The sequence below is a fragment of the Myxine glutinosa genome, chromosome 11 (genome assembly GCF_964187855.1).
Source record: "Myxine glutinosa chromosome 11, kmMyxGlut1.1, whole genome shotgun sequence".
Lineage (NCBI taxonomy): Eukaryota > Metazoa > Chordata > Myxini > Myxiniformes > Myxinidae > Myxine > Myxine glutinosa.
This window is the reverse complement of record NC_136271.1, coordinates 28,030,042-28,044,123: the sequence shown is the minus strand read 5'-3', so window position 1 is coordinate 28,044,123 and position 14,082 is coordinate 28,030,042. Positions and strand designations below refer to the sequence as shown.

The 14,082-nt window shown below is 49.9% G+C and overlaps 1 protein-coding gene across 2 annotated transcripts in view; it reads right to left on the bottom strand.

Moving 5' to 3' along the window:
• LOC137436529 (sodium- and chloride-dependent creatine transporter 1) overlaps window positions 1-13,473 on the bottom strand; it is an 83,045-nt gene extending 69,572 nt beyond the window's left edge. Inside the window, exon 1 of one of the 2 annotated variants that reach the window (XR_013624931.1) lies at window positions 12,993-13,360. Coding sequence is in view for 1 of the 2 variants with exons in the window: in XM_068130394.2 (XP_067986495.1) it covers window positions 12,993-13,248 (256 nt within the window). In the remaining variant the exon portion in view is untranslated. Of the gene's footprint in view, window positions 1-12,992 lie in introns of both variants that reach the window. The other variant, XM_068130394.2, reaches the window with a different exon arrangement.
• Window positions 13,474-14,082: the final 609 nt, after the last annotated feature.

Here is a 14,082-nt window from a genome sequence, read left to right as displayed (position 1 = left end):
AGGGAGGTCAACCTGAGGGGGGTCCGGATGACCCGACCGAAACGACCCCTGGCCGGTCGCAGGGGGGGGGGGGTGTCCGGTGTGGTGGTGGGTGGTCGGACGGGGGGTGTAGTGGACGGGGGGCGGCCGCCCCGCGGTGGTAGAGCCAGCCGTGGCGGCTGGCCGACGTCCATGTGGGCCGGTTTGAGGCGGTCCAGTGAGATCCGGTCCGCCCGGCCGCCGATGCTGACGATGAAGGACTTGTTGTCCCGGCGTAGGACCCGGAAGGGTCCGTCGTAAGGTGGCCGGAGCGGCCCCCGGTGCGCGTCATGGCACACAAAGACGTACTCTGCCGTGTGGAGTGCTGGGGGGACGTAGGAGTGGGGGTCGCCGTGGCGGGACGTTGGCACCGGGGCGAAACGTTGGGCAGCCTCCTGGAAGTCCGTGCGCTGGCGCGCGGCAGACCGGGGGCTGGTGGCATCGGGCACGAACTCGCCCGGGACGCGGAGAGTCTGGCCGTACACCAGCTCGGCGGTGGATGCCTGGAGGTCCTCCTTGGGGGCCGTGCGGAGGCCCAAAAGGACCCACAGGAGCCGGTCGGCCCACCCGTCGTTCTGGAGGCCGGCCATGAGTGCGGCCTTCATGGAGCGGTGAAACCGCTCACACAACCCGTTGGCTTGGGGGTGGTAGGCTGTGGTGCGGTGCAGAGTGACTCCCAACGAGCGGGCGACCGCGCCCCAAAGTTCGGACGTGAACTGTGGGCCGCGGTCGGACGAGATGTCCGCCGGTACGCCGAAGCGCGCGACCCAGGTGGCGATGAACGCCTGCGCCACGTCGGCGGTGGTGGTGGAGGTGAGGGGCATGGCCTCCGGCCACCTGGTGGTCCTGTCCACGATGGTGAGCAGGTGGGTGAAGCCCCGCGATGGGGGCAGGGGACCCACCAGATCCACGTGGACGTGGTCGAAACGCCGCTCGGGCACGGTGAAAGGAGCCAACGGAGCCAGGGTGTGATGGTGGACCTTGGCCCGCTGGCAGGCTGTGCAGGCGTTGGCCCAGTCGCGGACGTCCCGTCGCAACCCGTGCCAGACGAAGCGTGCCGACACCAGCTTCTGGGACGCCTTCCGGCCTGGGTGCGAGAGGTCGTGGAGGGAAGCGAAAATGCGCCGCCGCCAGGAGACCGGCACGACGGGGCGCGGTCGGCCTTGGGAGACGTCACAAAGCAGGACCGTGCCCGCGAAGGGGACGTCAGCCAAGCGGAGGCCCGTGTCTGCCACCCTGAGCACCTGCACCGTGCCGTCGGTGGCCTGGTCCGTCGCCATCAGGGCGAAATCCACGCCGAGGTGGACGGCGTTGGCGCCGGCCCGAGAAAGGCAGTCGGCCACGGTGTTGTCTTTCCCGGCGACGTGCCGGATGTCCGTGGTGTATTTCGACACGGCGGAGAGGTGGCGCTGCTGGCGGGCCGACCACGGCTCCGTGACCTTGGCCATTGCAAAAATCAATGGCTTGTGGTCGACAAAGGCCGTGAATGGGCGGCCCTCCAGGAGGTGGCGAAAATGGCGGACGGCCAGGTACAGCCCGAGGAGCTCGTGGTCGAACGTGCTGTACTTCAGCTTGTTGGGCAGGAGTTGCCGGCTGAAGAACGCGAGCGGCTGCCAGGCCCCGTTCACCCATTGTTCATGGACTGCGCCCACGGCGTAGTCGGAGGCGTCCTTAGTGAGGGCGATGGGGGCATGGGGTACCGGGTGGGCCAGCAGCGTGGCATTGGTGAGGGCCCGTTTCGCACCGGCAAAGGCCGCGTCCATGTCCGTGGACCAGACGACGTCATGCTTCGCCGGCTGGCCGGGGAGGGCGGCGTACAAGGGCTGCATGAGTTGCGCCGCTCGGGGCACGAAGCGGTGGTAGAAGTTCACCATCCCGAGGAACTCCTGCAGTGCCTTGACAGAGCGGGGGCGTGGGAAAGCGGCGATGGCCTCGACTTTGGCCGGCAGCGGCACAGCGCCGTTCCGGGTGATGCGGTGGCCCAAAAAGTCGATCGTCGCCGCACCAAAGTGACATTTGGCCAGGTTGACAATCAAGCCGTGCTCGCTGAGGTGGCCGAAGAGCGTCCGGAGGTGGAGGAGGTGCTCGGTTCTGGACGTGCTGGCGACGAGGATGTCGTCCAGGTAGGTGAAGAGGAATGGCAGGTCGCGCAGCACGCCGTCCATCAGGCGCTGGAACGCCTGCGCCGCGTTTTTGAGGCCGAAGGGCATCCGGAGGAACTCGAAGAGGCCGAAGGGTGTGATCACGGCCGTCTTCGGGATGTGGGCCGGGCGGACGGGCACCTGGTGGTACCCCCGAATCAGGTCCACTTTAGAAAACATGGTCCGCCCCGCCAACCGGGCGGAAAATTCCTGGATGTGTGGGACGGGGTACCTGTCGGGGGTAGTGGCGTCGTTGAGGCGGTGGTAGTCACCGCATGGCCACCATCCGCCCCCCGGCTTCGGGGCGATGTGCAACGGCGAGGCCCAGGCGCTGCCGGAGCGCCGTATGATGCCGAGGCGCTACAGCGCCGTGAACTCGGCCTTGGCGACGGCGAGTTTGGCGGGGTCGAGACGGCGAGCCCGGGCATACAACGGCGGGCCCAAAGTGGGGATGTGATTCTCGATGCCGTGCCTCACCGCGATGGCCGAAAACGTCGGCCGCGTGAGGGCCAGGAACTCCGCGAGGAGATGTGCGAAGTCGTCCGCCAATGGGAGGGCGCAGGAAAACTCGGTGGGTGCGGCCCGGCTCAAGGCGCACGCCAGGGAGCTGAAAGTCTCGGCGTTGACGAGACGCCGGCATTTCACGTCGACCAGCAGCCCATGGGCGCACAGGAAATCGGCCCCGAGCAAAGCCATGGGGACGTCTGCCATCACGAACTCCCCGTGAAAGAGCTGGCTGCCGAAGCAGAGGGCGACGGTGCGTGGGCCGAAGGTGCGGATGGCGGAGCCGTTGGCCGCGACCAGTGGGGGGCCGCAAAGGGTGGCCCGCCTGTCCTCCGCCGAAGTGGGAATGATGCTCAGCTGCGCGCCGGTGTCGCAGAGGAAGCGCCGCCCCAACGCTCGGTCCGCGATGAACAGCAGGTTTCCGGAACAGCCGGCGTTCATTGCTGGGAGGGAACGCCGGCTCGCCCGTTTCCCGACATGCCGAACGTGCACGGGGGTCAGCATGATCGGGCCCGCCGCCCGAAACTGGCGTGGAAATAGCACCAGGCCGGGTCCGGCGGGGGCTCCGGTCGACGCGTCGGGACCGGGCGACGCGGCGTTGCCGCTGCCAGTCATGCCGGCCTGGCGGTCTCCGGGAAGGAAACTGCATCGCGGGCGTCGGGCGGGTGGGCGGGAAGGCTCCCGGCCGCCACCCCGACGAGCTGGCTCGCCGCTCCGGCGAGCTGGCTTGCCGAAGCGATCTTGTCGGCCTCCTTGGCGAGGTCGCGGGGGTTTACGATGGTCGTACCTGCCAGGGCGACCCGTACCGGGCCGGGAGCTGGCGAAGAAAGAGCTCCTGAAACAGGAAATCCGAGGGGTGCTCGCCGAGCAATGCGAGCATGTAGTCCATGCACTCGGACGGGCGCGTATCACCGAGCTCAGGTAGGTCGAGCAGGCGTCGTGCGCGCTCAGCCGGGGAGAGGGTGAACGCGCCCAGCAGAAGTGCCTTGATGGCATCGTACTTGCCGTCAGCAGGTGGGTTCTGGAGGAGGCTCAGGCAGCGGGCGGCGGTCGCGGAGCCGAGCGCGGCGACCACGTAATGGTAGAGGGTGGCGTCCTCCATGATGCCACGCAGGGCGAACTGGGAGTCCGCCTGCGCGAACCAGATGGCGGCATGTGCTTCCCAGAAGGTGGGCAGCTTGAGGGACACTGCGGTGTCCATCGTGTGTTGCAAATTCGGGGTCACCAGTGAAGGAGCCCGGGCTCCAGCATGAGACGGACAAAATGACGGGCAGGACACAAACTCGTCCGAGAAGATATTTATTCTCAAAACCAACTCGGGAACACTGAAAAGCCCGTTTATCGGGCTGCATTATAAAGCACAACCAGAAACCGAAACCGAAACCGAAAGCCATGCCTCTCAAGCGAGGCGTGCTTCGGTGGTCACGTGATCAACAGGTGTAGCTGATTATACCCGCACGCGCGGCATGCTTTGGTGGTCACGTGACCAGCCACCCTGGCGCCGTGGTTCCCCGCCGGTGACGTCACCGGCTGGAGCAAGGAGATTCTGATGCTGGTCTTGCTTGGGGGACCCATGGGTCGCTACAGTACCTTATATGGATGGCAAATGGCCAAAACAAGTTTCTTTAATATATCATGCCAAGCTGGAGGTCTCAGCATTATTTTTAAATCGGTTCCCAAAGATTAACCCTTTGAACAAAACACAAATGAGGACAAAGCGCAAAAACAACTACAGACGGAATGAATCCATTTTTATCAATAATACCTAGCTCGCTCTAATACATCTGCTCCATTGAGGACCATTATATAATGACCTTTTGACAAGGCAAGCTCCTTATAGGGTTCCATTGTTTCGTTGCAACCCAACTTCACGGATGAGCCAAGTTAGACATCTGCGAACTTGGCACTTGAAGCATGTTCAGGACAGAGCGCAGACATTGTTTTGTGAAAAATATTGAAACTCGGCTGTTTGTAAAGAATCATCTTCAAAGTTGAAAGACGTTCTTCGAATGGAGAAAGCTCAAGTGAGCTTCAGTTAATATAGCTAGGTTGGGGCGAGGTAATTTAATGACACCATGGAGATAATAAACAATGAGTTTTCTGTGGATTTCAGGTGTGTCTTTCCAAGGAAGGGAATTTTTTTTTTTTTTGTATACAAGATCGAGGCTCGTGAAAGAGCTAACATTAATCACACAGAAAGACAAACCGACACATAAAACATATAACATGGGGAGCGGTAGACAAGATGGGGCGAGAGGGGGAGGAATGCAAACACAACATCTGAGAGCAGGGACATCGCGAGATCTGTGGGAGGGAGAGGGCTTTGAGGGGGGCATGGGAAGGGGGGCAGTGGGAGGGGTATAAAACATATGGACACTGCCGGGACTTCCAGGAAAGAAGTTGGAATTTCAAACAAGGTGGATCTGGGGTGAATTAGTGGGGGTAGAAAAGATCAAGGTTTTGGATGGGGAAAGATAAGAGATGGTGGTGAACAGCTGTTTTAAAGACCTGGAGGGAGGAGTGGGATTGAAGGGAGTGTGGGAGTTTGTTCCAGAGGCGGGAGAAAAGAGGAATGAAAGAGTGAAGGTGAGCAGAGAGCCGAGATTTCGGCAGTTTAACCATCAGAGGGTTGCTGGCAGATCTTGTGCGACCTGTAGGAATATTTGGGGGACAAAGCACAGAGAGAGCTGGGGGAGCAAGGCCGGAGAGGAGTCGGTAGAAGACAAAAGACCACCTACCTGTCTGCGGTGAGTGAGTGAAAGGCCCTCGGAGATAGCTTCATCACGGGAGATTCCAATGATTCTGAAAGCTTTGGTTTCAACAGCGTGAAGCCGAGCGAGGTGTGAGGCAGGAGCACCGGCCCATAGGGGAGAACAGTATTCCATTGAGCTGCGGATAAAAGCCTTGTATGTGGTGAGAAGCTCAGGTGTGCCGAGGAAGGACTTCGCACGACGGAGGATGCCCAGTCGGCGACTGGCTTTGGAGGCCAGCTTGGAAATGTGGTTTTCCCAAGAAAGATCATGGCAGATAGTGAGACCCAAAAGCTTGAGCGACAGAACTTCTTGGAGAGGATTGTTGAGAAAGTAGATGGGAGGGTTGTCCAGTCGATCTTTTTGGAGAGACATAGTAAGAGCGTGAGATTTGTCAGGATTGAAAGACATGTTCCACTTGTTTGACCAGTCTGTGATTTTGTCCAGGTCTTCAGAGAGTGAGGAGGCTGCAGACTGCCGATCTGAGGGAAGAGGAATGGAGCGGCAGAGAGTGGAGTCATCAGCAAAGAGACAGAAAGGACTTTCCAGAGAGTCAGAGAGATCATTGATAAAGACCAGAAAAAGCACAGGGCCCAGAACACTGCCTTGGGTACTCCAGCCTGAACAGGAAGGGGAGATGAGAGAAATCCATTCAGGGCCACACGTTGTCTACGACCAGAGAGGAAGTCCACAAGCCATGCATGGAGATTTCCATGGATACCATAGGAGGAGAGTTTGGTCAGCAGAGCTGGGTGCCAGACCGTATCGAAGGCACGTGATATGTCAAGGTTGACGGCTCTGATTTCTTGTTTGGCATTGAGGACCTCCATCCATTGTTGAGACAGCAGAAGCAGCATGTCCAGAGTAGAATGACCTGGTCTGAATCCAAATTGATGATCGGAGATCAAGCCATTGGAGAAGAGGAAGGATTTGATATCCGAAACAATGATGGATTCCATGACTTTGCTGATAATTTGGAGCAGCCTGATTGGTCTGTAGTTGCAAGGATCTGTTTTTGCACCGTTTTTGTGTAAAGCAGGAATGTTTGCTGATTTCCAGGATGCTGGCAGATGACCTTGAGCAAAAGAGAGGGTGAAAATAACAGGGAGAGGGTGAGATGGAGCGGCAGAGCAGGATTTTAGGACACGTGGGCTGATGCCGTCTGGTCCAGTTGCAGAATCAGAGTCGAGGTTTGACAAAAACTCCTCCACCTTGTCAGGAGAGAAGGACACAGAGTCCAGGAGCAGTTGGGTTCGACTGGGTAAGGTGGGAACAGTGAGAGATGGGTTTGGGACACAATATTTTGAGGCAAACACAGAGTTGAGGCATTCGGCTTTGTCACGTGCGGTGTCAACTGTGTAGCCATTTGAGGTAAGGGAGGGGATGGAGGGGGAACAAACACCAGAAACGGATTTGACCAGACGCCACCAGGATTTGGAGGAAGGAGACAGGTTTGAGAGATCATTCTTGAGTGTGGAGAGATAGTGCTTCCTGGCACTCCTGAGGGTAGACACACACTTGTTCCGAGCTTGGTGGAAGGAACTGAGATTGCCTTCAGTTGGATTTGCCTTCCAAGAGGCAAAGGCAAGTTGTTTCAGGGCAACTGCCTCACCACAAGCTTCAGTGTACCATGGACGGGAGGAAGGGTAAGACAACTGAAGACGAGATGGGATAAATCTGTGCATGAGAGAGAGCAGTTTGCTTTGGAAGAATTCCCAGGAAGAATTGATGTCAGGGGCAGTGGAGATGGGAGACCAGTCCAGATGATTGATGGCTGCTTGAAGACCGTGCCAGTCAGCCTGAGTGAATTAACAGTCTTCATAGAATTTCATGTTTTAAAATATCGCTTAACGAAGAGAGATTCGTATTTTTTGCCTCAGGCAAGGGAAGTGTAAAATTAGTAAGGGCATTTGATGAGATATTTCACAAATCTGTTAACTAAATTGTTACCAAAAAATTTCTTCACCAATATGTTTGTAAAGGTGTGTAATAACATGTGTTAAAATGTTGAAGTTCAACTCCCGTGGGAAACCCAGAAAAAAAGCTGTTGAATTCGGGTACCGAAAAATTATTTTCGAGAATTTTTTTTTTAAATCGGCCCTTAAGTAACTTATGAGGGGTCAAATAAGGGTTTTTCATGATTCTGAGTTGATTGTTAACATTTATATTTTCACTTTTACATTTACACACAAAGTAGCTTTTATTTCACATACATATATAATACTCAAGAGTTATTTCTCATTCACAATGTCAGAAGTTTCAACAGTCATTGTCTATGTCTTCTTCAGACTCAACAACATCATGACTGCAGTTTCTGCATGTAATGCCATTACAGACTCCACAGGCCGAGATGCACGTGACCCCATTCTTCTTGCAGCTGCATCGCCGGTTGCTGCAATCTCCATGACAATTACAGCTCGTGAACTGCAATAGCTCCTCAGGAGCCGTGGGGTCCAGTGTTGGAACTGGCTCATACCCATGCACACCTATTGTCCATCCATAGTCACTGGGGTTCAGAGACATGCTGCAGAGACAGAGACATGTTCAGAGACATAGGCAAAGGTGGTGCCGGAGAGGTGACTTCGATCCAACCCATTGAGTGAAAGGGAGTGTTTCCATGAATAGAGACAATGTTTAAATCTATATTGTCTCCAACAAACTGAGTGACTGCATTGTTTGTTTCCCCAACCTCCATAAAGACCACCTGATCATTACTTGACAATTCACTTTCACTGGCTGGCACTTTGGCTGTCATCACTGATTGATCCTCAAGCGCAGCATCAACCGTAACCTCATCATTGATCTGTTCATCGGTTTCCTCCACAATGGTGTCAAGAGTGCCAGAAGTATCTGGAACATCATCTCCACTCCTACTATTAAGGAAGCAGTATTTGTAGTTTTGTGTCTCCGTGTAAGACTCAGTGTATCCCAGCCGGTGGAACTTGTTGAGCATCCATTTTGACCCAAATCTATGATCAAGTTGTATGGCAAGCCCCATTTGGTGTGGCAATACTCCAGACCGAGGTCGACAGGCCTTAATAAAATTCTGCCCCCAAACGGCAACTCTTTCGTCTGTCTTGACAATCGGTCTCAAGAACATCTGAAGGCTTGCAGGAACAAGTGTCAGCTGACTATCGATGTCAGCCATACTGTGTGTGGTGGGGTATGACTTTGGACCTAAATCAATCAAGGCTCTCAAACCTGGAACACTCCTGCAGCTTTTCATGGACTTGGTCCATGTTCATTACCCCATGCTCTAATTCTGAGTCTAACCATTCGCAGAATTCAATAAAAACTGCCTCTCGCTCCTCATCAATACTCCTCTGTCCTCTCTTCCTTTTTCCTTCCTCATCAGTCTTGGACAAACTGTCACCTCTCGCAAACATAAGTTTGCATCGCAAATGGTACAGTGTTTCTTCTGCTACCAAAAAAAAAAAAAAAAAAAAAAAAAAAAGGCAATATCATTGGATATGAACTTGAGTGCCGTCTTTATGATCTGAGTCTTCTCATCTCCATGGTCAAGGTTAGCATGATGCTCTCGCAGAATATTGTCGGTGCCATCTTTGAGACAGAGTACATCTGCCCTTCTTTCCTGTGTTGTGAAATACAAGGTGTCTTCGTATTTCTCTAGAAGTTTTATCTTTAGCCAATGCTTTGAATAAGAAAGGCTCTTCTCTGGTGACTGATCAAACTCCTGCAGCTTTTCATGGACTTGGTCCATGTTCATTACCCCATGCTCTAATTCTGAGTCTAACCATTCACAGAATTCAATAAAAACTGCCTCTCGCTCCTCATCAATACTCCTCTGTCCTCTCTTCCTTTTTCCTTCCTCATCAGTCTTGGACAAACTGTCACCTCTCGCAAACATAAGTTTGCATCGCAAATGGTACAGTGTTTCTTCTGCTACCAAGTCGTTGATCCCTTCCAGGCGTCCAGTGACTTCAGTGCCCCAGTCATCCCCGCGACTCCGTGCTGTCTTCAGCAAGCTTGCCTTCAGTGTATCTGCAGTCAAATTATCTGGCACTCTGTATTTCTTTCTAGCTTGTGCTGGATTATTTTTGTAGAGCTGGGCTGGTTGGTTGCAAAGAATGCATACATCCTTATACAGGAGGTCAACTGACTGTGATCTTCTAGAACTGCAGCCAGTTGATGAACTGAACTCACAAGTAGTGCGTCTTCTCTTCAACTTTGATGACTCTTTCTCTGCCTTTGATGCTTGAGCTGACTTCTTGGTGGTTGCAACAAAGTTGTTGTACAGATCATTTTTACACTTCTGGTGGTACCTCAGTTTTCCTTCCTTTTGAGCCTCCTTCATACGTTCCACAACAGTAACATTTTCGACAGTTTCTGCTTGTTTCAATAAAGTTGAGTATCCCTTTGGAGTTGCCTGTATGAGCCTTTCAGCTGGTGTATCCGAGCGTGCACAGATGAAGCAATAGAGCACAGGTGGAGTAACGTCTTCATCCATATTGCTAGACTCCATGTCCTGCAAAGTAGAAAATGAGATATATTTAGAAATTATTTTTCCACAAAGGAGTGTCTGTGGTGAAATATAAATGTTAACAATCAACTCAGAATCATGAAAAACCCTTATTTGACCCCTCATAAGTTACTTAAGGGCCAATTAAAAAAAATAAAAATTCTCGAAAATAATTTTTCGGTACCCGAATTCAACAGCTTTTTTTCTGGGTTTCCCACGGGAGTTGACCTTCAACATTTTAACACATGTTATTACACACCTTTACAAACATATTGGTGAAGAAATTTTTTGGTAACAATTTAGTTAACAGATTTTCATATGTTTCCCTTACTAAATTGGTTTCTCTGGTGATACATTCTCACGTAGGTTTTTTTTTTCTTGTACTGGTAAGTGGAATAAGAAAATTAAGCTGTTACCTAAAAATGAAACACAAACAAGTACAGATACATTCAAAGTACACCGTCCCCATGCCAAATAATTAAATATCCTACAGCACGGCATTGCCGGGGCGCCTCCGGCGCCCGGCAATACCGCAGTGCAGCTCACACAAACTGCGTTGGGAGGGAGAGGTGTACACTAATTGATTGATTAATTGCATAATTAAAATCAATAAAAGATTATCATAAAATATTTTTTTAATCAATTGGCTAATAGCATAACTAAACCACTCATGCTTCATCCGAAGATGTATCTTTTAGAAATTTAATTAAATAAGTCATTAACAAAAAATTTAATAATTAATTGATTAATCAATAAATAATTAATCGATTAAATGATTAATCAATAAATCAAAAATATCCTTTATGGTCACATCACTGCCACTGCCACTTTATGGCCACTGTCATGTCCAAATATTAGCTTCCTGGCTCAAAAGGTGCCTGAGATATTGCTCAGATGAGAAAGAAAATAAACAAATGATTAATCGTGAAAATAAATAAATAATAATCATAAAAAAATTAAATAGTTATTCAATTGGCTAATAGAATACATAAACCACCACCATTTCATTGGAATCTGTAACTTTAAAACAATTAATTAATTTAGTCATTCATCAAATAATTAAATAATCGATTAATTAATTAATCAATAAATAAAAATACCTTTTACAGCCAAATCACTTGGTCATTGTCATGTCCAAATATCAGCTTCCTAGCTCAAAAGGTGCCTGAGATATTGCCCAGATGAGAAAGAAAATAAAGAAATAATTAATAATGAAAATCAATAAATAGTAATCATAAAAAAATAATTAATCAATTCGCTAATAGAACACATAAACCACCACCATTTCATCTGAATCTGGAACTAAAAAAAAAAAAAAAAATTAGTCATTAATCAAAGAATTAAATAAATAATTAATTAATTGATGAATTGATTAATCTATAAATCAAAAATAGCCTTTGCTGCCAAATCACTTAGTCATTGGCATGTCCAAATATCAGCTTCCAAACTCAAAAGATGCCTGAGATAATTGTCAGAAGAGAAAGGAAATAAATAAGTACTTAATTAATCGCTAATAATTAAATAACTCATCAATTAATTGATTAATCAAAAAACAAAGAATACTGTTTTTGACAAAGGACTTGCTCACTATTGTGCCGAAATTTAAGCTTCCTAGCTCAAAGGATGGCTGAGATGTCGCCTGGACAAGAAAACAAGAAAGAAAGAAAGCAAGAAACAACCAGAGTGAAAACTGAGTACTCCCTTTCAGCGTGCGTCATTGCCGAGCCCCATTCGGTGTCTGGCAATGACGTTATGCAGCGCCTGGAGATGGCATGGGAAAGGTGCGGTGTACAATATTCGTTGGGTCTCTGTACGAATATAATGAAAAATGGGGAGAGTTAATAAGTTAAAAGAGGGAGAAAAAGGGTGTAATATTTCAAGAGAGGGGGTGTGAGTCAATAAGTTTCCATAATTTTCCCCATTGACTTCAATGTTAAATTTTAAGGTGTCCCAGAACCTCCCCTTTTCCCCCCTACTCTCGTGTTAGGTGTGCTTTTATCTTCTTTATTTATTAGACAACATGCGGATAAAAATGAACACTCGTTTTACTCTGCGCACGGTGCACATCTCGCGCAGCGGAATTGCACCTCCATGCACCTTGTATTTTTTTAATTCATTAAAAAACGCTTCTGCACACCGCCCTTGAGGCTTGGTTTGTAAGCCGCCGTCTACATTTCCAATAGAAAAGCCTTTTTCCCCCTTTTTTTTTGTATACAGGATCGAGGCTCGTGAAAGAGCGAACATTTATCACACAAAAAATCAAAACAGACACACAAAGTATATAAGGGGAGCTATATAATAAGGGGAGTGGTAGACAAGATAGGGAGAGAAGGGGAAGCACACAAACACAACATTTGAGAGCAGGGACATCGGGAGATCTGTGGGAGGATGAGGGCTTGAGGGAGGAGGTGTGGGAAAGGGGTGGGGGTGTGAGAAGTATTAAACACAAGGATACTACAAGGACTTCCACGACAGGAGTTGGTATTTCAAAAAAGTGGATCTAGGGTGAAATTAGCGAGGATAGAAAAGATCAAGGTTTTGGATGGCGGAAGATAAGAGATTGTGGTGAACAGCTGTTTTAAAGACCTGGAGGGAGGAGTGGGATTGAAGAGAGTGAGGGAGTTTGTTGCAGAGGCGGGAGAAAAGAGGAATGAAGGAGTGAAGGTGAGCAGAGAGCCGAGATTTTGGCAGTTTAACCATAAGAGGGTTGCTGCAAGATTTTGTGCGACCTGTAAGAATATTTGTGGGGACAGAGCACAGAGAGAGCTGGGGGAGCAAGGCCGGAGAGGAGTCGGTAGAAGACAGAAAGACCACCAACCTGCCTGCGGTGAGTAAGTGAGAGGCCCTCGGAGTTGGCTTCATCGCGGGACATAATTACTCTTTCATGCAAATGTTTTTCGAGTTTGTTTTATCGCCAAAAAATTGACCGTAGTGAACACACATTTGTGTTAAAAGATTGGTCTTTAAAACCAACCCTTATGAAAGGGGACAGACAGACATCTGTACAAACACACAAACGGACATTGTGTTTTACATGGTCGATTATACAACGAAAGTTAAGTGTAAAAAAAAAAGAAGTTTGAAACCAAAATGCCATACCTCCTCCGTTTTTGTAGCACAGGTACGGAAAGCGCCACACGTTGCCGAGACCCACAGCGAAGCCCACACAACACATGATGAAGTCCAGCTGGTGGCTCCATGTCTCCCGCTCTGGAACCTGCTGGTCCTTCTCTTGGGCCCACTCGAGCTGGAAATTCTGAGAGCAATCACTCGGCACGGGCTTCTTGTCGACCACACGGGCACCGCGACAGACCCCATCGGACCTCACGCACCGTTCACATTTTAAATCCTTCATAACGACCGTGGAGAGTCAAAAGCAATCCACGAAGCACTTGAAAGACAACTTGAAGTAGTGCATGAGCGTCACAAGGCACACCAACGGATCTTCCAGTCCACGCTTCTGCAAGTTGCTTCGTGCGAGCTTTAAAGACCTCGATAGGGATCGGAGTCCCTGCCCCCAAACGAATGGTATATCCACTCCCACTTGCATCACACCAGTTTACTAGTTCAATCGCGGCATGCGAGCCGAGCCGTAAATTTAGCGTCTCTGGCCGGGATCCAAATGGGGCGTAGAAAGGCCTCTGAATGTGCAGGACAAATGCAAAAAATGCCGATCGATGCTCACGGTGATCTGCTGCTTCTTGATTTGAAGTAACACTTTTCAAAAGAAACGTGAAGCATTCAGATCTGGTTGGCGATTTGACATTCATCAAGTCCCACTGAGATCTGAATTATATTAGGTATTAAAGGGCTGTATCAATTTCGAGCATGACCAAATGATCTTCGTCCCATTCACATAAAGGAAAGTAAATAAAGTTCTCACGTCTAATTTTATGATCGATCCTGCTCTATCTTTCTATGAACTTGCTTATGTGCTCGGATTTACCCCTCCCGAAAACAAGTAAATAAAATCGGGTTATTTTGATGAATGTGGATGATGATGCTTTCCTCCCGCCTCCCTTTATTTTAATGAATATGGATGATGATGCTTTCCTCCCTCCTCCCTTTATTTTAATGAATATGGATGATGATGCTTTCCTCCCGCCTCCCTTTATTTTAATGAATATGGATGATGATGCTTTCCTCCCTCCTCCCTTTATTTTAATGAATGTGGATGATGATGCTCTCC